This window comes from Staurois parvus, unplaced genomic scaffold (genome assembly GCF_062004578.1).
Source record: "Staurois parvus isolate SC_StPar_1 unplaced genomic scaffold, SC_StPar_1.0 ptg000720l, whole genome shotgun sequence".
NCBI classification, from domain to species: domain Eukaryota; kingdom Metazoa; phylum Chordata; class Amphibia; order Anura; family Ranidae; genus Staurois; species Staurois parvus.
This window is the reverse complement of record NW_028318516.1, coordinates 3,321,712-3,347,819: the sequence shown is the minus strand read 5'-3', so window position 1 is coordinate 3,347,819 and position 26,108 is coordinate 3,321,712. Positions and strand designations below refer to the sequence as shown.

Here is a 26,108-nt window from a genome sequence, read left to right as displayed (position 1 = left end):
GGTTTAACTTTTTTAGGCCTTTAAAAATGGACCCGGCCAACTGTACCCTACTAAATGGTGACTACATTGGAGGCCGATACTTGGTGTATGATCCTGTAGACACAGGCCTACTTGAACGGTGTCAGCTATCTATGTATGTACTGGAGAGAGTTACTTGCCATGTGCAGGTGAATTGTTCTACGTTGCTTCTTTTTTCTCTTTTCATTTGTTTATAGAAAGTAAAAGTGACACCAGAGACAAAGCAAGTTATTGTTCTGTATGATCTGTAACATTGCCACAACTGCTTATACATTAGAATGTATGACTCCATTGTCTGGGCTGAATGTTGGATATACTGTGTGCACTTTAAAACTTAAACAATACAATTTAGTTTATGGAAAAAAAAAAAATATTTTTTTAAATTAAAGTTTATTAATAAACTCAGAGCATACAATAGGTCCAGGTAATACAAGGTATCAGTCAGAAATACAATAGGAGGTAATACACATACAGCAAACATAAAGATACATAGCAATACATAGGCAAAGAATCAGACGTAAGTCATCCCAGGGAAAGAAAACGGGAAGAATGAGGACATGAAAACGCAGGAACATTAAAGGCATATCTGGTCTCAAGCCCCTATTCAGCATATTGGAATCACAGCACTGGCAGGTCCATGATATATAACCTCAGTCACTGAGCAGCAAAGACCGGGGGCAGTGAGTCAAAGGTATGCATTGGAAATGTATACAGTAGGTGTGGAGGGGGGGCAAGGGCTTGTAGGATAGGGCCTTGTACTTTTGATGAAACTGAGGTAACCCACTACAGGTTGTCAGCACGTGGGTAAAATATTATATATATAAATATATATATATATATATATATATATATACAAATGATGATGTACATATGCTTTCTATATATATAACACAGGTGTCAAACAAGTGTATCCAGATCCTGCCCTCTAAGTTATTTCATGTGGCCCTTGTACCTCTCCTGCAGGTACCCCCTTGTTTCCTCCCCCACCTTGTCTCAGCAGTTGGCAGCAGAGAAGAGAATAGAACTCCTCTGCCAAATCCTGCACTTCTCATTGCAGTTGCATCATCCCCTCATCCTCGTCTCCATTGGTCTCAGCATTCAGCAGACTCTGGTAATTGACTCCACTCCTCCTCTGGTCCTCCTCCAGACCCTGCACTTTCTGCTTTCCAGCTCTGCCCCCAAAGGAGGTGCACGGTGATGTTGGGGAGGATGTGGAGTTCTTGGCATCTGATGTAATGGGGGGGTGAGGTGCTCTGGACATCTAGTCTTACAGTTACAACTGGCCCTTTGAGGACAACCATAATGCTGACACAGCCTGCGATGATATATAAGATATATTTATTAATGATCATTAAAAATAAAAACCAACTTTAGCCCTTTATATAGAATTCTGATTTTTATTTATTTATTTTTTTTTTGTACAGGTGGATTGATGAACCACGTTTTCGGTCATGCTGGTGTTTGTGAATACAACTCAGTCACATGGAAAAACCAAACATCTGGGTGTTGTAATTGACTGAAAGTTTTTATTGCAGTTCACTGGAGGAGTCACACAGGACACAAGTCATATCAGTGTTCTAAATGTCATAAGTGCTTTGGGTCCTCTTCAACACTGATCCAACCTCAGAGGGTAACAAGAGAAAAGTCATTTCAGTGTTCTGGAAGTGACAATTGCTTTACAGTAAAGTCCAACCCATGTATACATAAGAGGAGTCATTTCAAGTGATTTCTTGTTTGGAACGTGACAAAGATTTTACAATGGAGCCAAAACATATCACACACCGGAAGGTTTACACTGGAGAGAAGCCATATCAGTGTTCTGAATGTGACAAAGCTTTTACATGGAAGTCACATCTTATCACACACCAGAGGATCCACACTGGAGAGATGTCATATCAGTGTTCTGAATGTGACAAAGCTTTTACATGGAAGTCACATCTTATCACACACCAGATGATCCACACTGGAGAGATGCCATATCAGTGTTCTGAATGTGACAAAGCTTTTACATGGAAGTCAAATCTTATCATACACCAGAGGAGTCACACTGGAGAGATGCCATATCAGTGTTCTGAATGTGACAAAGCTTTTACACAGAAGTCACCTCTTATCATACACCAGAGGAGTCACACTGGAGAGATGCCATATCAGTGTTCTGAATGTGACAAAGCTTTTACACAGAAGTCACCTCTTATCAGACACCAGATGAGTCACACTGGAGAGAAGTCATATCAGTGTTCTGAATGTGACAAAGCTTTTACACATAAGTCATATCTTATCAGACACCAGAGGATTCACACTGGAGAGAAGCCATATCAGTGTTCTGAATGTGACACAGCTTTTAGACATAAGTCAGATCTTATATCACACCAGAGGATTCACACTGGAGAGAAGCCATATCAGTGTTCTGAATGTGATAAAGCTTTTATATGGAAATCACATCTTATCAGGCACCAGAGGATTCACACTGGAGAGAAGTTATATCAGTGTTCTGAATGTGACAAAGCTTTTACAAATAAGTCATATCTTATCATACACCAGAGGATTCACACTGGCAAGAAGCCATATCAGTGTTCTGAATGTGACAAAGCTTTTACATGGAAGTCAGATCTTATCACACACCAGAGGGTTCACACTGGAGAGAAACCACATCAATGTTCTGAATGTGATAAAACTTTTACACATAAGTCAGTTCTCATAGCACACCAGAAGGTCCACACTGGAGAGCAGCTATATCAGTGTTCTGAATGTGATAAAACTTTTAAACTGAGGGGAAACCTTGTCATACATGAGAGGATTCACACTGGAAAGAAGCCATATCAATGTTCAGAATGTGATAAAGCTTTTACACAGAAGTCAAATCTTATCAGACACCAGAAGGTTCACACTAGAGAGAAGTCATATTAATGTTCAGAATGTGACAAAGCTTTTACAGGTAATTCCAGGCTAATCTGTCACCAGAGGATTCACAAGCTTGAGCTGCATACAGGAAACTCCAGAAGAAGGGGCAATATTAAAGAAGTCACAGTTGTCCCATTAGGTTCACAGGCCCAATGTCTTCCCACAAACTAGGGAAGACATGATGCTACTTAATAAAAAAAAACTTTGAACAAACAGGACTCTAATGATCGGATTCATTCGTTTTAGTGCTTATGTCCATCAGAAACACACCTAGAAGGCCTGTGAATATTTTACCTTTGGACATTTCTTCAGATAAGCAGCAATGACTGAACTGTATTCTTCATCATTCTCATCTTCATCCTTTTTTATGGAGCATTGACTGAACATGTAATGCATTTTCATCATTCACTAACTGAGCTATGTTCCCATGTGTTTTCTTCATTGCCAGAATCTGACCAACCAATACACGACCAACAATGCCTCAGTACCAGAGTCTAGGATGGGGTCCAATGGCTTCTTGCCACACCTCTGAAACCTCATTAGGAGAGTCCATTCCAGGTTCTTTTGAGAATTGATACACCATAAGCTAGGCTTGAGGGCTCCAGCTAAGTCCACCTTGTCCACACCTCCCATTACATGTTCCACCTCCTCTTCCATGATCAATGCCTCCTTTCCATGTTCCATCTCCTCTCATGGATGACATCTTTGCAGGCAGGTCTATAGCTGAGATACCAGCCAGATAGAGGTCTCTGTTTGGTTAGAGAGTAACTTCTTAAGCTGGTGTAGGCCTTCCAACATGGAGTTAATGCTGTTTTAGGGGACGTATTCAACAGTACCACCTAATCCCAGCTGGCCACTTATGTTTCATCTGGTTTTCTCAAAAGGGATTCTATCAGGTGAAGATTGGATGTCCTTATTATTTTTTTTTCTGTCTAGCTATTGCTCATCTCCATAAACTATTCACACGGTACAACTGCAAGAGATCTGAACTTACAAAGTGCTAAGTGTGCGGTCATATTCCTACCACTTCTTCTGGGAGACTGAAATTCCTCTTATTGGGGTTCACCTTAATGACTCTGAATGAACGGGTCCCTTTTTGGGGCAAAGTGTGCAAAGAGCACTAATTATTCCTGGAAATGCTAAGACATCGGCACTAAAGTGTAACAATGGGCAAAATCAATAATTACATAAATGGTGCAATCTGTCATTAGCATAAATGTTTTATGTTTTCTGAGTCTCCCCTTGTAACATTTTTTATTACCCGTTGACCCTCCCAGTAGATCTGTTTTTTCTGCTTCATGTAGAAGGCCAAGCTATTTGGAAAAAATAAAGTGGGGGGGTTGGGAAACACCATATAACACTGCTGGGGGTACTTACAACTGTCATCTTCCATTCATATGGTGGGTTGAACCTTATAGAAATCCTGTTGCTGTAACTGCTGTAGAAGCATTAGCTGAAGTTGGACTTTACTTGTTGTGTGTCTTACTTATAATCTATCTAAGACTTCCCTGTACAGGGTGACAACACTGCTGTGTAATGTTCCTGCAGAATGATCAGGGTTGTCACCCTGTTACAGAAGGTGGGGAAATAACAGATCTACAGACAGGACCAACAGCTGATACAACTATGTTGCAGAGGGAACTCTGGGAATGCTAATGACAGATTGCATTACACTGTTGTGGGCTTTTGAATCATGTCTCAAGAATATGACTTTTATCAAGACATAATATTATATGGCAAACAGATCAGCATAACCGGATGTTAAGAGTTAATTTTGTCTTGGTTGAACCACCAAGAATTCTAGTTAAAGAACTGGAGAGAATGGGTGAAGGGATTGTTTTTCTTTCCTCCTAGAGACAATACTATTTTGAAGTTCTACAGGTGATCAAACACCATTATTCAGACTTCAATAAGCAGGTAAACATATACAAGGTCTGGACATGACAATAGAGGAACCAAACTGATTGTCTGAGAGCTTACCCAAACCTTGTAGAGTGTGATGAACCAACAGACCTCTGAAACTATTACCATATACTATTGTTCACCAAGGGTGAAAGCATTAACAATTGTTTACCATGAGTCCAATACAAGGGCCATGCAAACAGAGAGTTTTTTTTCCCTACACAGAGAAAATGTTGATTCTGAAACAAAGGGGTGAAATTCAGGACATTTAAGTTTAAAAGTTCACTGTATATCATGACAAAAATGTACTACAAAAACAGATTATAAATAAGATGTCATAGACTTTAAACACCACTAAATACTCAGCAATGGGAACTATATATCACTAACTTGAGTATTGAGATGATGGGAAGTAAGATGTATTATAAACTAGCATTAGTTACATGTCTTATCAGGAAACAAACAGGATGATATTTCAAGTAGGAATAACTGAATATACACCTATATTCCATGGTCCCTATTTAGAATATCATAGGTATGATCACTGCTATATCTGGAAAGAGCCGTATATTTTATTCCTGAAATTACCTGAAGATTCCACCCAAGGTATGAGTCATCTCAAATACTCACATTGTTCTGTGATACATGACCGCCACCTGGCGGGCAGGTGAGAAATAGCTTATGTACACACATTTCTCAACTAGCCAATCAGGAAGCCTGGTGGGAAGGTATCTTAGAACAATGGACTAGTGGATATAAAAGCCCATGTGCTTTAAGAAAAGAGGAACCCTCATAAAGACCTCATGGAAAGACCTGACATCTGAAGAAGATCTCTGCTGAAATAATTACTCTTCCATCTTTTCAAACTTCTTAAAACTTTAAACCTCTAATCTTATAACCTCCTACATTCTCCCCTACTGAGAATCTTTCACTTGCCCTATATATCAGTCTAAAGGCGTTCCACTGCCAGCTAAATCCACGGGAGAGTTGCCTAGTCTGACGTCCGGGTGTGGTGAGATATTGATTTGATTTTGTATTAATTATTTTCTCTGTTGTGTAGAATCATAAAATTACCTTAGTGTATTACAACAATATTGGGTAGTTAGATATCTGTAGTCAGATACTGTGTTACTGTTAAAAAAATTGTTTATTGCCATATTATAAATTTTTCCATATTTCATAATTTATTGAATATTAATAACCAGAGTATCACATATCAAGGGCTTACTTCTTGCAATCCTATGGCCACGGCGTGCGAGAATATAACCTTTGAGATATTCGAAATTATTAATTATTAATAAATTTAATAAATAATCATATCATTTAAAAATTGTAATTGATGTAATTAGTTAGAAACTTGATTAGTGTGTCTTACATTGGTAGGTTATATCTTTGATTGTGTGTACCAATATTCATTTATCACCAGTCTTTTGCGTTTTGTGTTAATATATATATAATTTTTGTACATAAATAAATTTTTATATTTATCTATTATAAGGCAAATTTTGTGTGTATGGTACGAAATCATATTGGCTAAAAGAATTCAAGGTATAATAATAAGTGGTGATCAAATTATCAAGGTGTCCAAATTATTGGTTTACTAAATATTTGCCGTATTTTAACGGCTGGAGGCACTGTAATATTTCATCTAAGGGAAAGGGACACGCCCTTTATAAATAATATATATCCTTACATAAACCACCACAACATAAATTTGGAGGCGCTGCTGAGAGCCATAGAAATCGTACCATAACACAAAACGCACTGGTGATTGTATATTTGTACACTTGGTCAAACATATCTTTTGTATCAAAATGGCATCCAGTAATCACGGATCCACCTCTTCCAAGCATAACGAGGAAAATATGGCGGCTCAAGGCATTGAGCAGGAAGTTATGAAGCCAGCTCGGAAAGCTGCCGGTGCTTGGCAGAAGTATGTTGAAAATGAAGTAATAAATTATCTCCGCAAGAAATTGAATTTGGGGGATAGCAATAATGAATTTGTGGATGAAGAGAAAGAGCAGGCCATGAGTACCTTTGAGGACCTGTTCAACCAAAAGGGCCAGGTTGTTGGGTTTTTAATAGCATTTGCTGGAGCAGAAAGTGATAGAAGCCGTGACAGACTTCTCCTAGAAGCTTGGCCCATGTTATGGTTCATGACCGCTGGAGCTGCCCAGCAGACCATGACTCTAAGGGAAGAGTTGTCAGAGGCCCGCCTCTTGTTAGAAAGCAAAAATCAGGACATTGAGTCTTTGAAAGGGAAGCTTGGTCATGCCGGTATTCGTTTAGACGAATCCGAGAAACATTATGATAGATTGGTCGGAGACTTTCGAAGTGCTCAGGACCTGTATGAAAGAAACTTTCAGGAATTAAAACAACTTCAAGAGAAGTATCAGGACTTAAAAGATGAGGTGAAGTACTTCAGATCAGAGAGGTTATCTCCTTTTAAAATTAAAGTTCACCCAGGGGATAAGCATGACCAGTCAGAACTTACCTTGATAAAATCTGAGCAGAAAACTCTGGAGGAGCAGATTATAAGGTTGACGGCCCAAATAAATTCTGGGGTCCAAAGACGGACCAACCCAGTCAAGCCAGAGGCTGATGAGCGGAGATACCCGCATCACAGCGAAGTATCTGATAGTGAGTCAGGGTCAGAATATAGGTCACCTCCTAAGCTTTCAAGATACACTCCAGAGCGCTCTGAAGAAAAATATGAGGTTTCATATAGGCAGGAAGGGAAATCCCAGGGGTCATTCAGGAGATATGACACCCCAAAGGTTATTAAGTTCCTGAAGGACACTGTTCCTATGTTTTCTAAGAAAGGGTCCCTTGAGATCACCGAACACATGAGAACATATGAACAGACGTTAGAGATTCTGGGCATTAGAGATGACCACACCAAAATAGAATTGCTGCCATGGGTGTTTGGAGAGAAATACCGGCAATTCTTTGAGACCTTGAGGGCCTATTCCAATCAGTCCTGGAGAGAGGTTAAACATAAGTGCCACATGGAATTTGGGCCTTATAAAACTGTAACCTCTGCCAAGGCTGCGGCCTACAATTTAAAGTGTGGTCCTCACCAAAGCCCTGCAGAATTTCTGGCTGTCCTCAGAAATGCCTATTTCCTGGCTGAAAAGGATCCCAATCCTAACCAGCCAGAATTCAAGACACTATTCTATGAAGCATTACCTGCTTACATAAAATTGGGACTTGCAAAGGATTACAGAAAGGGATGCTCTCTTGATTGGTTGGTGAGAGAGAGCGACTATTTATTCTCGATCCAACAGTCCAGTGAGGGCGGGATGAAAAGAGAACCTAAAAATAGCCCCAAGATAGTAGCAGCCACTACCGTTTCCCCTCCAAATCCAAATTTGCAGGCAGAGAAGAAATCATATGCGGAAGTAGTCCGTGGGGGTAAAACCAATGGTTCCCCTAGATTTGTACCTCAAACCCAGCAAGTGAAGGAGGTCCATAACTTTGCACCCCAAAACCAGTGGGTGAGAAAGGATAGACAAAAGCCAGGAAACTACGGTAGTGGAAGTGAGAAGAATAAAAAGTATGGTAAGGGCCAGTATAGTGATGAGAATCAAAGGAGTCAATGGTATCCTCAGAGGTTCTATTATCCTCGCCAAAACCAACATGGGAATTTTTATGGGAACCCCAATTTCAACAGGCCCCATAATTACAATAAGAATCCCAATTTTAATAAAAACTCCGACTTCCAAAGATTTCCTCCACGCCAAGAACACCCTCAGGCTCAAAGGGGGGATACAGTACCCCAGGCTCCCTTTAATAACAGGGAGACCCCAAAACCTCAGAGAGAACAATGGCGTCGGGACCAGAGCAGTAGTTCTGACTCTGAGTCTCATTACCAGTCTCGTCCAAAATACAAGCGCAAGTATAGGAAAAGGGAGAATCAACAGAATGACTCCTCTGAGCGTATTGGACAAATAGAGGCACAGGTCAGCAAAATGGCTGAACAAATGGACAGGCTTGTCACTCAATTTCCATCCAATCCTTTTTTAGGAGCAGCTCCTGTGACCAACCAAGGGTCACAGAATTAATAGGCAACCAAGCCTTAAACCAACAGGGGAGAACACTGAGTCGAATGACAGGAGATGTGTGTACCGTCCCTGACACGCCTACTAATAGAGAATCTAGTTCTCAGGCAAAGGGGGACCAGTTGTTGGGTATTAACGATTCTCCTGTTTTTCAGTGTCCATCTATTTCCCCTAATATAGTCGCGGCATCGGAAGTCGTCGGGATTGACAAGCCAGACGGAGCACCAACTTCTAGTTGTGCTTCTGTCTTGAGACAGTCCAAGAATCCCACCAGGGAGGATAAGGGTAATGTGTCCACCACATGTGGTGAGATAAGAGCTAGTCATATGTTATTGAAGGGCCCACAGATCTTCAACCACACCAATTTCATGTGTGAGTTGACTGAATCTGATGGGAGATATTATGCCACAGTACAGGTACAGGATGCCAGTGATCTTTCTATTGTCGGCCTAATAGACACTGGATCCCAAGCCACCATCATGTCACAGGAACATTTTGATAAAGTGGCGAATGTCATGCCCACCAAGCCGAGACTTAAAAGTTTTGACAGCTCATTGATTGGTGTAGGTGGAGACCCGTTACAGGTCATGGGTACCGCCTGGCTTAAACTGAAACTGGGTAATAAGGAACTGAGACACCCCATCATCATTGCCAGCATCTCCCGGCACCACATGATAATTGGGATGGACTTCCTAAAAAGGCTGAACACCATAGTTGACTGTGTGAACCAAGTACTGTGGTCACAGGTAAATACCCCGATTAAATATGGGAAACTTAAAACTCCCCATTCCCGACAACACTGCCACCTGGTGGAAGAAAGGCCTGGATCATTAGAAATCCATTTCAGGAACAGCCAACTTCCTGATGTAACGGTTATCAAACCTGATGACCATAACCCTATCAGAAGAGATGAGGAACACATTTTTAGAATTCCCCAAGAGAAAATAAAAGATATTTCCCTCCAAGATGACATCCTTACGATATCTTTTCATCAGGAGGATAAACCAAGAAAAGGGGGAGATCATACCCAATTCTTGACAGGTATTGAAAGGGTTAACAGCGACTTGTTTATCCCCATCCGGATAAATGGTCTTAATAGGTCAAAATATGCCAAACTAGATTTGAGACAGGAACACAGCTTTGTAAGCCATGGGCTGATAAAACACCTGACCGAAATGGAAATGATCCGTTTCTCCACACCTCAGCGTCATTGGATTTCAGACTCCCTTGATGACTCTGATGATCACAATTCAATGGCTAGGTGTCTCTTAAACATCACTGTAGGAAACAAAACAGCCACCCATGTGTTCCTAGTCTTGGATAATCCCCAAACTAAAATTTATTTTGGCAACGATGTATTACATCGCTTTGCAATGCAAGTCGACCTAATTAATGACTGTTTATGGAGTCGACTAAAGGGGGACCCCGAAAAATACCAAAATCTGGACTTAGCTTTAAAATCCCAGCAACAGATGCCTTATGTTGTTGAAGTCCAGGTAGCCCAAAAGATTACAATTCCTAAGGGCATAAATAACTTCATACTCCCCATCCAAGTTAAAAAGGGACATAGACTGAAGGGGTCAGATGCATTGGTATGCCTCTCCCATAAAATGCAGGGGGAGGGACTGAACATCACACACACGCCCCTAGTCAACACACATCAATCCCCGATGTACATTTACGTACATAATCTGTCCAATCAGGACATCGTCTTACCCAAAGAGTCCCTTATTGGTCTAGCGGTAGAGACTGAATATTATACCTTTGGGGTCACTAACCAGGTGATTGGACTCATCCCCGATGAATATTTGTCGGAGGAACAATTAATTGAACAAACATTCCATTCATTACCAGAGGGTATTTTCACCATAGAGTCCATTTATCCATTCGATTCTAAAGATGGCACCTGTCGAATCGAAGAGACATCAATTGTCTTTGATCACCCAATCAAAGAACAAGAGTACCCCAAAGAACCTGGATGGCAGGAGAACACACACACACATCACATACCCAATGACCTCACCACGAAACTTGAAGAGGCATATGAGATAGGTCAGCCGGAAAGCTTTCCTGGATTCAAGGAGTTAGTGGAAGAGATGGTGGCCCTCGCCGATGCCTGTGCCAGTGATCTCGACCGACAATTGCTCCGAGAGCTTCTCCTTGAATTCCAAGAGATCTTTGCCAAGGATTCTTACGATTGTGGGACTACTGACCTACACATCGCTAGGATCCAAACAGATCCAGATGCCCCACCAGTATTCGTAAGGCAGTATAGGTTACCATTAGCTTCCTATGAATCTCTAGCTGAGATTATCAGGAAATTACATGAAAGGGGTATAATTAGGCCCATCCATAGCTCCTATAATCACCCGATCCTGGGTATTTTAAAACCCAATGGACAATGGCGTTTGTGCGCTGATCTCCGTCAGCTGAACAAACGTGTGTACATGTCAGGATGGCCTGTCCCATACATAGACCAGTGTCTAGCCCAGCTCCAAGGATCCCAGGTTTTCACAGCCTTGGATTGTGCACAGGGGTATTGGACCATAAAGGTGAGTGAGGAAGACCAATACAAACTGGCTTTCAGTTTTGGGAATCGACAATATTGTTGGGTGAGAATGCCTTTCGGATTCATAAATTCCGGACATGAATTTGCTGTGTTCATGCACAAGGCCATGCCAGACGCCTTCGAAAGGGGGACGTTGGCATATGTGGACGATATCCTGATCAAAAGTACTGATATGGCCAAACACATTACAGAACTTCGGCATGTCCTGGGCCAATTAAAAGCAGCAGGAGTTAAACTGTCCTTACAAAAAGCCCAGTGGTGTCGCACGAAGGTAAACTTCCTAGGCCATGAAGTTACTGCTGAAGGTTTGAACCCACAAAAGAAGAAGGTTGAGGCGGTTCTGAACTGTAAAGTCCCTACTAACCTTAAAGAATTGAGATCATTCCTAGGTATGGTAAACTACTCGCGTAAGTTTATTGATAATTACGCCGAGATAAGCAAGCCACTGCTTCACCTACTGAAGAAGGATGTCGAATGGTCGTGGGGTAAGAAACAGGAGGACGCCATGAAGGAATTAAAGGAACGTCTCACACAAGCCCCGTGTCTCGGATATCCCGAAGGGGGTAAAAATTTCTATCTAGAGACAGGGTTTACGCAGGTAAGTATGAGTTCTGTTCTTTACCAGAAACGTGATGATGTCAGTAAGGTGATTGCCTATGCCAGTAAAACTTTGTCCCCGGTTGAAGTAAAGTTCAGTGACTGTGAAAAAGCTCTATTGTCCACCGTGTGGGCATTACAGAATTTCCGCAGTTACATTCAGGGAGAGAGAATCATTGTTGAAACGGCACACCAGCCTTTACAGTATTTAAAGAGTGAACGTATCAAGGGAGGAAATGTGTCTAATAGCCGCATCACTGCTTGGACTTTGTCTTTGCAAGGGTGGCCACTTGAAATTCGGTACAAACAGAACAAGGAAAGTCCAGTAGCCCAGGGCCTAGCCGAGCTCCATGATTGTTCCGCAACTACGCCTGTTATGGAGGCCCCGGACACTGACTTTCTGGAAGAACAACTGTTCTCTCCCTACAAGGTTTACGATGAAGAATACTGTAAACAGCTGCCGTGTGTATATGTGGATGGTTGGGCTTTTCATCACAAGGATGGGGAACAGCTCCAACTAGTGGCAGGTATTGGAATCGTTTGGACCCAAGGTGTCACCCCAATTTCTGTGGGATACAAACTTGGACCAAAAAGCAGTCAGGTTGCTGAACTTACTGCAATCCTTAGAGCAGTTGAGATGGCTATAGAGTTCAACATCAGAGAGTGTGCCATCATAACCGATTCCAATTATGTCAGGAATAGTTTTGTGGAGTATTTCCCTAGGTGGAAGCGAAACAACATGAACAAGAGTAATCACAAACCCGTGAAACATGGTAAGCTCTTTTGTCACATCGATGAACTGGTAAGGTCCAATGATCTCACCCTGCACTTCAAGAAGACCAAAGGCCACTCCAAGGTTCTAGGTGCCGAGAAAGAAGGGAACGATCTGGCCGATTCTTTAGCCAAGGAAGGGGCAATCACCGGTGAACTGTTAGACATTGACCAATTTTTAGGTACCGTACAGGTTGAAGCTGTCACCAGGCAACAGGCCAGAACAGCTGGTGATCCGAATGCATTACAGTGGAGTCACGATTCTCCTAGTGAGGATTTAATTACTGCCCAAAAAGAAGACCCAATAATTGGCTTGTTTTATAGTCATATAGAAGATCCCAACCAAAATCCCATAAATAAGGAAGTATGTAGTGGGAAGGAGGATTTACGTATCTTAATGAAATCCAAATCCCAATTCTCTTTATACCAGGGATTGTTGATACGAACCTCAAAGGGTGGCGTACAACAATGGGTCGTCCCACTTAAATTTAGAGGTTTGATGCTACAGCATGCCCATGATGCTCCCACTTCCGGTCATCGTGGAGAGAAGATCACGTATGAGATCCTGCGGGATTATGCCTACTGGCCTCATATGTTACGTGATGTGAAGGAGTACTGCCAAGGTTGCCTAATATGTCCCCAATTTCAACCTACCAAGCCAACTCACAGAGCACCTCTCCAGAAGAGGGGGATATGTATGCCTTGGTCAGACCTTCAGATGGATTTTATTGGGCCAGTAACAAAATCTTCACGAGGAAATCGGTATATGTTAACAGTTACATGTTTATTCACCAAGTATGTCGAATGTATACCAGCACCAAATAATAGCTCCGAGACATGTGCTGCATTGCTAATAAATCATGTATTTTCATGTTTTGGTTTACCTCAGAGGATAGAGTCTGATAGAGGATCGCACTTCACTAGCGAAGTGATGGCCAAATTGTGGAAAATTTTGGGGGTTAAAAGGAAATTGCATATCGCCTATCGGCCAGCCTCTAGTGGTGGTGTAGAACGATACAATCAGACCATCGTTAATGTCCTTAAGAAATTTGTTAAGGAAACAGGCAAGGATTGGGATGTCAAGCTCCCGCTGGTCCTGATGGCGTTGAGGGCTACTCCGAATACAGTTACAAAAATGTCATCTTTTGAACTGATGACAGGTAGACGGATGGTACTGCCCCAGCACTTATTGTATCGCACTACAGATCAAAATTTGATCAATGCTACCACCACACACCAGTACATAGAGGATTTACGTAAACATCTGCAATATGCTTTTGCCTTTGCCCAGCGAAATTTGGAAAGAGCTGCAACTAGTGCTAAGACATACTATGATCTCAAAACCTCCAAGAAGGAATATGAGATTGGTGACAAGGTCTATCTATACAACTTTGCAAGAGACCAGATCAAGGAACGGAAATTCCTTCCATCTTGGAAAGGTCCGTTCTCTATCATTGATAAAATCTCTCCGGTCGCATATAAATTGCAGGTTACCCGGTATGGTGAAATCAGTGATAGATGGGTGCACATCAATCAATTACGTGCTTGCCATCCGAAGTCTCAATTGCAGTTGTTGGAAGACTAACCCACCAGTTCCTATCTGGAGATATTGAGATCATCATTAAATTTCCTTTGAACATATAATTCATCTTTTGCCTTACAGGATCCAGTAACATAATTTTATGTATATCCCATACTTAAACTGTTCATTTTAATAATTTAGAAAGGAAGGCCCAGACTATGACCAGACCGGCGATCGGAGGTGTCAATGACCGGACCCTAGAAGGAAGCTATAATGTCCTGTGGGAAAGACCAGATGCCAGAGATCGATCCGGAGACGATAACCTGATGTCCCAGGCCACCAAGGGCCAGTCCAGAGGAAAAGACCCGCCTAGGAGACCATCTAAGAGATCTGTCGTGCGGAGGACCCATGGACCCCAAGGTGGATGTGCCAGGCCGGCCTCATCACAAGACCAGGATCGTCATCGGAAGTGTCCATCTAAAGACGCCGAGTCAAGTTAAGGACCAACCAGCATCACCGCTGCCATTTTATTATAAAAAAAAAAAAAAAAAAAAAAAATTTTTTTTTATTATTTCATTCCCTTCACCGGAGAAGACGAACGATCACTCTAACCAAAAGTCCCACTCATGTTTTTCGATACAGACACCCCTCTACGCGTGCCTATACCCCAAAAACAAAGGGGGATTTGTTGTGGACTTTTGAATCACGTCTCAAAAATATGACTTTTATCAAGACATAATATCATGTGGCAAACAGCTCAGTATAGCCGGATGCTAAGAGTTAATTTTGTCTTGGTTGAACCATCAAGGATTCTAGTTAAGAAATGGAGAATGGGGGAAGTGAGTCTTTTCCAAGACAATAAGCCTGTTTGAACTGTCAACAAGGACTATTTGTATATGGAGGTTGAGAAGAATGCACATACAGAAAAGTCAAACACATAGCCAGATAGGACTTTGACTTTTAAACATTTCAACAATAATGAGACGGGAACTCAACTGGTTGAAAGCTTAACCAAAACCTGTAGAGTGTGATGAACTAACAGACCTCTGAAACTATTACCATATACTATTGTTCACCAAGGGTGAAAGCATTAACAATTGTTTACCATGAGTCCAATACAAGGGCCATGCAAACAAAGAGTTTTTTTTTTCTACACAGAGAAAATGTTGATTCTGAAACAAAGGGGTGAAATTCAGGACATTTAAGTTTAAAAGTTCACTGTATATCATGACAAAAATATACTACAAAAACATATCATAAATAAGATGTTATAGATTTTAAACACCACTAAATACTCAGCAATGGGAACTATATATCACTAATTTGAGTATTGAGATGATGGGAAGTAAGATGTATTATAGACTAGCATTAGTTACATGTCTTATCAGGAAACAAACAGGATGGTACTTCAAGGAGGAATAACCGAATATACACCTATATTCCATGGTCCCTATTTAGAATAATATAGGTATCACTGCTATATCTGGATAGAGCCGTATATTTTATTCCTGAAATTACCTGAAGATTCCACCCAAGGTATGAGTCATCTCAAATGCTCACATTGTTCTGTGATACATGACCGCCACCTGGCGGGCAGGTGAGAAATAGCTTATGTACACACATTTCTCAACTAGCCAATCAGGAAGCCTGGTGGGAAGGTATCTTAGAACAATGGACTAGTGGATATAAAAGCCCATGTGCTTTAAGGAGAACCCTCATAAAGACCTCGTGGGAAGACCTGACATCTGAAGAAGATCTCTGCTGAATAATTACTCTTCCATCTTTTCAAACTTCCTAAAACTTTAAACCTCTAATCTTATAACTTCCTACATTCTCCCCTACTGAATCTTTCACTTGCCCTATATATCAGTCTAAAGGCGTTCCACTGCCAGCTAAATCCACGGGAGAGTTGCCTAGTCTGAATTCCGGGTGTGGTGAGATATTTATTTGATTTTCATATTAATTATTTTCTTTGTTGTGTGGAATCATAAAATTACCTTAGTGTATCATAACAATATTGGGTAGTTAGATATATGTAGAAAGATACTGTGTTACTGTTAAAAATTGTTTATTGCCATATTATAAAATTTTTCATCTTTCATAATTTATTGAATATTAATAACCAGAGTATCATATATCAAGGGCTTCCTTCTTGCAATCCTATGGCCACGGCTTGTAAGAATATAACCTTTGAGATATTCGAAATTATTAATTATTAATAAATTTAATAAATATCATATCATTTAAAATTTGTGATTGATGTAATTAGTTAGAGACCTTATTATTGTGTCTTACATTGGTAGGATATATTTTTGATTGTGTGTACCAATGTTCATTTATCACCAGTCTTTTGCGTTTTGTGTTAATATATATATAATTTTTGTACATAAATAAATTTTTATATTTATCTATTATAAGGCAAATTTTGTGTGTATGGTACGAAATCATATTGGCTAAAAGAATTCAAGGTATAATAATAAGTGGTGATCAAATTATCAAGGTGTCCAAATTATTGGTCTACTAAATATTTGCCGTATTTTAACGGCTGGAGGCACTGTAATATTTCATCTAAGGGAAAGGGACACGCCCTTTATAAATAATATATATCCTTCCATAAACCACCACAACAATATGGAAGTATTCTCTATGTTTCTGCAGACACAGCGGCCATTATTCCAAGCTGAGGGATTCTGGGAGAGCTCGGGAATAAAGGTCACAATGGAAGAGTTTCTGTCCTCCAATGTAATGAGGACAAGAGAAGTCCCACATCATGGATTATACACTGTGTCACGGATAAAATGCATGCCCGACGACTAGCTAACCAAGGCATGGTCCACCCGTGACTTGGGGTAAAGAGGGAATGAGGGGGACTTTGAGCATATAAGACTGGTCAGGATACCCTTTCACAGCCTGCATTACCTCTGGCAACCACTAGAGGGAGACTCCACTCCAATCCAGCTGGCTGACCACACACAGGCAGATATGAATCTTATATACAATCTGGTGCACGCTAAGGATTGAGGAGCAGTCTAGCAATTGGCACACCCTTCTAGGATTCCTCCAGCTATCCTACAAGCTAGAACCCCGGTGTTAATCACTCTTCAACTGTCCACAGACCCCCACATTAGACACACAACACACGGTAGCTTGCCACCACCCAACAGTTTGTCCACAGACTGGTCTACTGGGCCACCACACACACACAGATCTCCGTCTGGCAGGTCTATGTTACAATCTGCAGGCAATCTGCCAACACACAGTACAATTGCATACAGATTGGCAATGAACTTAGACTGAGCACATAGACTCTACAATACAACAATCTCTCCGGAGATATGAGCCCGAGCTTAGTACACAGAAGTCACTTATTCATTTTATGATTTAATATCCCAAAAGTGGGAAGTGTATTAAATATGTACAAAGAAAAAAAGTTGCAGAAAATACAAAAAGACACACAATTGGCTATTCACAATAAAATAAAAGGGAATAAAAACATAAATAAAACTTTTACCAAGATTTATCCTGAGACTGGAGCAAGTCAGAGAAAGTCCACGATTCACCAGTCACATGGAACCGGCTCCGTACAAATCACTCCGTCCATATCTCAGGGTACTCAATTTATTGAAATATGGATGTGGGCTGCACATTAGCCCTTGGCCAATCAACCCTGGGGAGTGTTCCTGTACCAGCCCACAGGATGTTCTGGGTTCTGAAGTGCCCAGAGCTGAATGGGCCAGGAATGGTTTGGATCACTTGGTCAGGGATAGAATTTCCGACACCAGTGTGTTAGTCCGAACACAACAGTACCAATCGCTGTTCAGCTGTTGCAATCAGGCACCATATAACTGTTTCCTGTGTTTCTCTGGGATTTCACAGGGGCTACAAATACAGTTTTACATGCAGATGTAGCCTACAGTGTGTCCAATCAGAAGGAAGTATTTTCATCTCTCTGCAACAAATATTCTAGCTTTTATGAGATGAAATACATTCCTTTGATTTGTGGATATAAATCAAAGCTGACAGAAACTTCGGAGCCTTCTCACGGTCTCCTGCTGACTCTTGTAGCCGAAATGACTAGGATTCTTCTTCTAGGTTCAAGAAGGTGGCAAACTCTGGCTACATAGGTGACAACATTGTATTGGCATCCAGGTGACACCTCTACCCTAGAAGCTGCTCTGTCCTTTCAGATGCTAATTGGTGAACATATGTCTCTGACCGAATACTGAACACTTATCTGTAATAACATGGAATAAAACTAGATTCACAATTACATATTTCTACTGATCACCTCACATCTCAGCTACCCGACCCTTACATTTATGTTACACACTGCTCCAAAAAATGAAAGGAACACTTTGAAAACCCATCAGATCTCAATGAGGAAAAATCTCCTGCTGGATATCTATACTGACATGGAGGGGGTAATGTGTTAGGAATGTAAGGATGCCCCATTGTTTTATGGAAATGAAAATGATCAACCTACAGAGAACTGAATTCAAAGGCACCCCAAAAATCAAGAAAAAATGATGCAGCAGGCGAGTCCATTTTACCGAAATTTAATTGCAGCAACTCAGAATGGTCCTCGGTAGATTGTATGGCCCCCATATGCTTGCATGCATGCCTGACAATGTTGGGGCATGCTCCTAATGAGACCACGGATGGTGTCCTGGGGGATTTCATCACTGTGCTCCTGGACAGTCTAAAGTGCAACCAGGCAGCTTGGATGAATCTAAACATGACATCCCACAGGTGTTCTATTGGATTTAGGTCAGGCCAGAATGGGGGCCATTCAGTGGTATTAATTCCTTCATCCTTCAGAAACTGCCTGCACACATTTGCCACATGAGGCCGGGTATTGTCGTGCACCAGGAGGAACCAAGGACCCAATGCACCAGGAGGAACCCAGGACCCACTGCACCAGGAGGAACCCAGGACCCACTGCACCAGTGTAGGGTCTGAAAATGGGTCCAAAGATTTCATCCCAATACCTAATGGCAGTCAGGGTGCCATTGTCTAGCCTGTAGAGGTCTGTGCGTCCCTCCATGAATATGCCTCCCCAGACCATCAGTGACCCACCACCAAAACTGTCATGCTGAATGATGTTAAAGGCAGCAGAACATTCTCCATGGCTTCTCCAGACCCTTTCATGTCTGTCAAATGTGCTCAGGGGGAACCTGCTCTCATCTGTGAAAAGCACAGGGCACTAGTGTTGGACCTGCCAATTCTGGTGTTCAATGGCAAATGTCAATCCAGCTCTATGGTGCCGGGTAGTGAGCACAGGGCCCACTAGAGGATGTTGGGCCCTCAGGCCACCCTCATGAAGTTCCTCCTTGCACAAAGGAGCAGATACAGTTCTGCTGGTGGGTTAAGGAACTTCTATGACCCTTTCCAGCTCTCCTAGAATAACTGCCTGTCTCCTGGAATCTCCTCCATGCTCTTGTCTCCTGGAATCTCTTCCATGCTCTTGTCTCCTGGAATCTCCTCCATGCTCTTGTCTCCTGGAATCTCCTCCATGCTCTTGTCTCCTGGAATCTCCTCCATGCTCTTGCTGGGAGACACAGCAAACCTTCTGGCAATGGCATGTATTGATGTGCCATCGTGGAGGAGTTGGACTACCTGTGCAACCTCTGTATGGTCCAGGTATGACCTCATGCTACCAGTAGTGACACTGACCCTAGCCAAAAGAAAAACTAGTGAAGAACAGTCAGTAAAGATGAGTAGGGAAAAAAATGTCAGTGGCTTCCACCTGTAAATTCCTGTTTTGAGGGTTGTCTCATTGTTGCCCATCTAGTGCACCTGTTGATAATTTCATTAACACCAAAGCAGCTGAAACTGATTAACAGCCCCCTCTGCGACTTCACTGACCAGATCAATATCTCAGGAGTCTCATTGACTTGATGCTAGACTCTGATTAATAAGTCTTTCTTTCATTTTTTGAGCCGCGTATTATGAATGCTAACTCTACAAAGCTGCAGATTTGTGAGAGTTCTATTCTGGATTCTTCTGTTTATAGATTACTGAGACCTTTACGGTAAGATGTGCATTTCCTCATGTAATGTTCTATTTGTGTGTTTTGTTTTTTATGTTTCACTTCCCTCCACCCATCAACCAATAGGTTTGGAGACCACTGCTCTAGTGGGACCAGGGAAAAGAAAGAAGAGATGCAGCAGAGCACAGCACTGGATCAAGAATAAACTCAGGGTAAACGGATCCACCTTGCATTAGAGTGGAAAGCCAGCTGTGATGACATTTGCGTGCTGCTGCCCAGAATCTCTGGCGAGAAGGGGGAGTACTTTAGTCCACAGACACACTCCCGGGATGGATTACTGCTACCCAGCCTAACCAGAGGGATACCACCTACCAGGAGCTCATAGGGGGACCCCTAGTGGAAGAGGACCATCAGCCTCATACCCAACAGAGGGAGGACCACCCACTATCAGATGACATCAGGATTATTTATACACAAAACCACATTTATTATGTGCGTCCGGTGAGTGCGCATTGCCTTATCACTACCACACGGGTACCGGATCTCTAAGTCACCTGAGCACTTATATCTTTATATTGATTTGCTGGACTATCTTCTTCGGCTTTTGAACTTTTATTTATATATATTTACAATTTAATAAGGATTTATTTTCTTTTCTTTACACACATTGGTTTTAACATCGAGCGCTGCACTTTATATATACATTGCTATTTCCTAGGGTGATATTGGTACCTTTTTTGTGCATAGCAGCTTGTTACCTATATACTTAGGCGCTTGTACTACTTACTGCATACATTTTTGTTTTTTCTGTTGGTTGGACTGGATGGATTGGTGTCTTTTTTCCATCCAGATGATCTCTGTAACTATGTAACAAGGTGACTCCAGTAACACTGCTGAGACTCATTTTGTTTTGGTGAAAAGGTACAAAAAGGAACCTCCCTGTTTCCATATAATTCATGCTATATGAAAAGACGTGATGGGGATAAAATACCAGATTGCCTCATAAGAATGTAGGACGTATATTATGTTATGTTTGCTGATTTGTAATCCCATGATATATATTTAGTGTGTTGGAGTTTATCGGTATTGTTAGGGATATTGTATGCATGCTACCAAAGCCGTAATCAATCAGTAGATCAGTATACAAATTATTCTTTTATTATCTCTCCTCTGTGTGTACAACTATTATTCTAATCGCTTTATGTAATCCAACCTCCTGATAGTTACAATTCTCCATTTAATCACTGGTACACCAAACGTAATGATTGTAAATGAGGAATAATATCTACTCTCCAAGGCATTCTATAGATTTCACAAGGGACAATCTGTTATAGTGAAATATTCATTTTTCCCGATCACAGATTAGTTACTTCCGACCCCAAAATAACTCAGACCAGACAATTCTTATCCAAGGATGACACCCAGTGGCCATGGGAGGTAATGCTTGAGTAAACATGGGTTAGAGAATCAGATTCCCCAATCACAGAGAAGGTTCCACCTCCTGGCCAGGTTTTTTCAGATTTGATGAGTGTATAAGTCATAACTAGATAAAACCGGCAGGAACACTCACAGAGGGAGGACCATCTACACAGCCATCTGGAAGGTAGACATCATCTCAGACTCAGATCATCTAAAGACACTTATCAACTGAAGAAGAGACACCATTTTGTGGAAGCTCAACCCCAACCGTTAATTGGCAGCCATCTTTGAGTCTGATCATCAGTTCTCCAAAAAGATGACCTGGTACTTGGAGGGTAATAATATATTTTCTGTTGATTTTGCTTGCTTAGACTAGTAAGTCAATTGCCACATTCCTTTGTAACCTAATAACTCTCCCCATGATAACATCACTTCAAGTTAAGTCATTTATAAAAATGTTCCCGTTCTTAGGCCATACTGGTGGACAATTCTGCATAGTTTATTCCTTCTGCAGGAGACAGATTATTGTCCGTTTTTATTGGTTATGATGTTTACAGGGAGACTAATTATTGAATTTAATTCATTCTATTTTAGAATTTTTACAGAAACATCTTAGTGTCAGTGTAAATCACAATCTGACTATTGTTTATGGTGTTTGTAGGTGACTTATGTAAATAAATATTGATTTTCATACTCTGCAGTCTATACCTACACAGATCTTGTTTGAGTTCTTAAAGAATTTTTCAGATTAAGTTATTTTTATAAATCATTTTTTTGTATTGGAGACACTGTGATTAAAACCAAAAATACCTCATTTGGCCTTTAGATGACGCTAAGTATCCTAGCAATTAGCACCATCTAGTGTCCAAAGTGTCAGGGAACACCTGAACAACTGATTTAGTCAGCTAAATGGTGCTAGATGGTGCTAATTGCTAGGATACTTAGCGTCATCTAAAGGCCAAATGAGGTATTTTTGGTTTTAAATCAATGGTTGGTTTAATTCTGTGGTTTTATGTAATTTTTATCTTCAATGTTTGAAAATATATGATCTCAGGTAATTGTACAAAATTACCCCTAACATAGTAACCTAAGGGGTCTATGCAAAATATATATTGGGGGAGTGTGACAAGCATGTGTCCAGCTGTGACAAATTCTGGCCATATTTTAATAAACTCAGGGACTTCCTATAATCATCAGCTCCCTCTAGTGGCCATAATGATGTATTACTTCCAAAATACCTCAATCAGGAAAAACAGTTTAATACCGCATTATGGCCACTAGATGGAGCCAATGATCATAGGAAATCCCTGTATGAAAAGATCCCAACATGTGACATGGCTGAATGAATGCTGGTCATATAATAGTTCATCTATTCTCTAAGTGGGGTGGTATCTATTGGGCCAATCCCTTTTACAAACCACACATAATATCACCCTTCAAAGTGAAAACAGAAACGATCTGCACAAAATCAAAGAGCAGAAATATTTTCCGGTGGATCCCCTCTACCCAGACCCCATATGTAGACATAGAAAAACAAGCTGTGTTCCCTCTCGTGCCAAACTCCTCCAACCACCCAAACCCACACAGAAGCCAAGGGAAATAATGAGAGGAAAGTTCCCCCCTAGTTTGGGGCGGAGTTCTCCTTCCCTCCTGTTGGGGGATGGGAGAAGGATGGACTGAAGACAGAGAGATGCTTCAGGGTCACCACTGTTCTGTAGAGCCTTGAAATGAAGGACATCAACTTCAGAAGTTCTTGTTGTCTGTGTAAAGTTCCCCGATAACGAGATCTGGGCTCTCCCGGCTTCTAGCTCTGTAACCCGCTATATCATTATCAGGAAACGCAACTCCGACACCCAAGAAGGGCTGAAGTTGTGTCCTTCATTTCCAGGATCTACTGACCACTCTGCACCCCGACATTTACTGCACTTCATCCATGTCTTTGGGGGCCTCTCATCTCCTTATCAACTGTTTCTTCCATGATGAAGATCAGCCATGGAGTATATCTGAGGTGTATATCAGGGTGTGCTTCTTCCCCACATGAGAGCTGGGATGTCCAGCAACATTCATCTAGAAGACATTTCCCACACTCAAGGCGCTAATACACCTCCAGGGTTGTGTGGGACCCCTGATGTACAGGAAGACAGGACTTCAGTGAGGAACATTTCCCTCACTGAGGACAGGAAAGTGGCTTCTGCCCCGTGTGAGATCTCTGATGTTTGGAAAGATTGAAGTTACTTGAAAAACATTTCCCACACTCAGGACAGGAATACGGCTTCTCCCCTGTGTGAGATCTCTGATGTTTGGGAAGATGTGACTTGTCTGAAAAACATTTCCCGCACTCAGGACAGGAATACGGCTTTTCCCCCGTGTGACATCTCTGATGTGTGAAAAGATGGGACTTCTGTGAAAAACATTTCCCACACTCAGAACAGGAATATGGCTTCTTCCCTGTGTGAGATCTCTGATGTTTGGAAAGATGGGACTTATCTGAAAAACATTTCCCGCACTCAGGACAGGAATACGGCTTTTCCCCCGTGTGATATCTCTGATGTGTGTAAAGATGGGACTTCTGTGAAAAACATTTCCCACACTCAGGACAGGAATATGGCTTCTCCCCCGTATGAGATCTCTGATGTGTGTTAAGATGGAACTTCACTGAAAAACATTTCCCACACTCAGTACAGGAATATGGCTTCTCCCCCGTGTGAGATCTCTGATGTCTGTAAAGACTGGACATCTCTGAAAAACATTTCCCGCACTCAGGACAGGAATACGGCTTCTCTCCCGTGTGAGATCTATGATGTTTGGAAAGATGGGACTTGTCTGAAAAACATTTCCCACACTCAGAACAGGAATATGGCTTCTTCCCCATGTGAGATCTCTGATGTCTGTAAAGACTGGACTTCTCTGAAAAACATTTCCCACACTCAGGACAGGAATACGGCTTCTCCCCTGTGTGAGATCTCTGATGTTTGTTAAGATGGGAGTTGCTTGAAAAACATTTCCCACACTCAGGGCAGGAATACGGCTTCTCCTCTGTGTGAGATCTCTGATGTGTGTAAAGACTGGACTTCTCTGAAAAACATTTCCCACACTCAGGACAGGAATACGGCTTCTCCCCCGTGTGAGATCTCTGATGTTTGGTAAGATGGGACTTCATTAAAAAACATTTCCCGCACTCAGGACAGGAATATGGCTTCTCCCCTGTGTGAGATCTCTGATGAGTATAAAGATCGCACTTAAATGAAAAACATTTTCCACACTCAGGACAGGAATACGGCTTCTCTCCCGTGTGAGATTGTTTATGCACATTAAGTTTAGAATTATAGTGGAACCCCTTCCCACACTTAGTACAGGAGAATCTCTTCCCTGTTAGAAGGCCGGTCCGGTCCCGCACAGTCTGAGGTTCCTCAGGATACGAGGAATCCGATGGTCCATCTACACTGGGTGGTGCCGGATGGACATTGGAGGGAGCCGGGTTTTCTCCTGGACTATACTGTGTGATGTCCTCATCTTCTACTTTCCAGTCTGGAGACAAAGTGAGACAATCCTCGGAGGTTTTCCTCATCTCCCGGCCATGGACTAAAATACGAAGACAAAGAGGATTACTAGACAGGAGCTGATTGGTTCCCCCAAACCAGGACTCCGCCCACATCAGGCAGCTTGGTCTCTGAGGAGCTTACAATTCCAACCTCAAGGAAACTAGGAAATGGCTCCTCTGATCTCCTACCAGGTCATTTCTTTATTCATGGACCTTAGTCAGAGAGTGAGGAAACAACCAGAACTGTCTTTTATAGGAGGGACAGTGATGAGGGGATTATAGGACGAGGGTCCCCACCCCCTCTATCACTCATCGCCATCTTCCCAACACAAGAAGTACTGCACTTCCTTATTTAGTCCATGATTTAGTCATGAAGAACAGCGGGGCTGAGCCCCACCAGAGGTCAGAGAGTGAGGATGGGGGAGAACAACCAAGATGAAGACTGGACTGATCCTGAAGACCACCATCATTGGGGTATTGACTCCTCCCTCATTATCACTTTCTGTTTAAGGGTCCAAAGTTGGAGGATGTTATCACATTATTATCACCATGTAAAAGTCTGTGCTCCAATAACATCATCCGATATAAAATGTCCAGCTGGTAGGAAATGGGGGGAACAAAAGAGAATCCATATTATGTGTATATATAGCAGTGGGGGAGGGGGGAGAGCAGAAGTCAGGACTATGGAATGTACAACATAAAGTATATAGTGCAGGGGTCAGGAGTATGTAATGTACATCATAGAGTATATAGTGCAGGGGTCAGGAGTATGTAATGTACATCATAGAGTATATAGTGCAGGGGTCAGGAGTATGTAA

The 26,108-nt window shown here is 41.8% G+C and overlaps 3 protein-coding genes and 1 pseudogene across 3 annotated transcripts in view; 1 reads left to right on the top strand and 3 right to left on the bottom strand.

Moving 5' to 3' along the window:
- LOC149445506 (uncharacterized) overlaps window positions 1-26,108 on the bottom strand; it is a 325,410-nt gene that overhangs the window by 157,185 nt on the left and 142,117 nt on the right. The gene's annotated exons all lie outside the window — the stretch shown is intronic.
- LOC149445513 (uncharacterized) overlaps window positions 1-26,108 on the bottom strand; it is a 163,574-nt gene that overhangs the window by 129,548 nt on the left and 7,918 nt on the right. The window lies entirely within an intron of this gene.
- LOC149445509 (uncharacterized) overlaps window positions 1,777-26,108 on the top strand; it is an 83,467-nt pseudogene continuing 59,135 nt past the window's right edge.
- On the bottom strand, window positions 21,467-25,343 carry LOC149445514 (uncharacterized). Its single transcript, XM_089653804.1, has one exon. It carries the CDS (start codon window positions 25,315-25,317, stop codon window positions 23,917-23,919), a length of 1,401 nt encoding a protein of 466 aa, XP_089509930.1. The 5' UTR covers window positions 25,318-25,343; the 3' UTR covers window positions 21,467-23,916.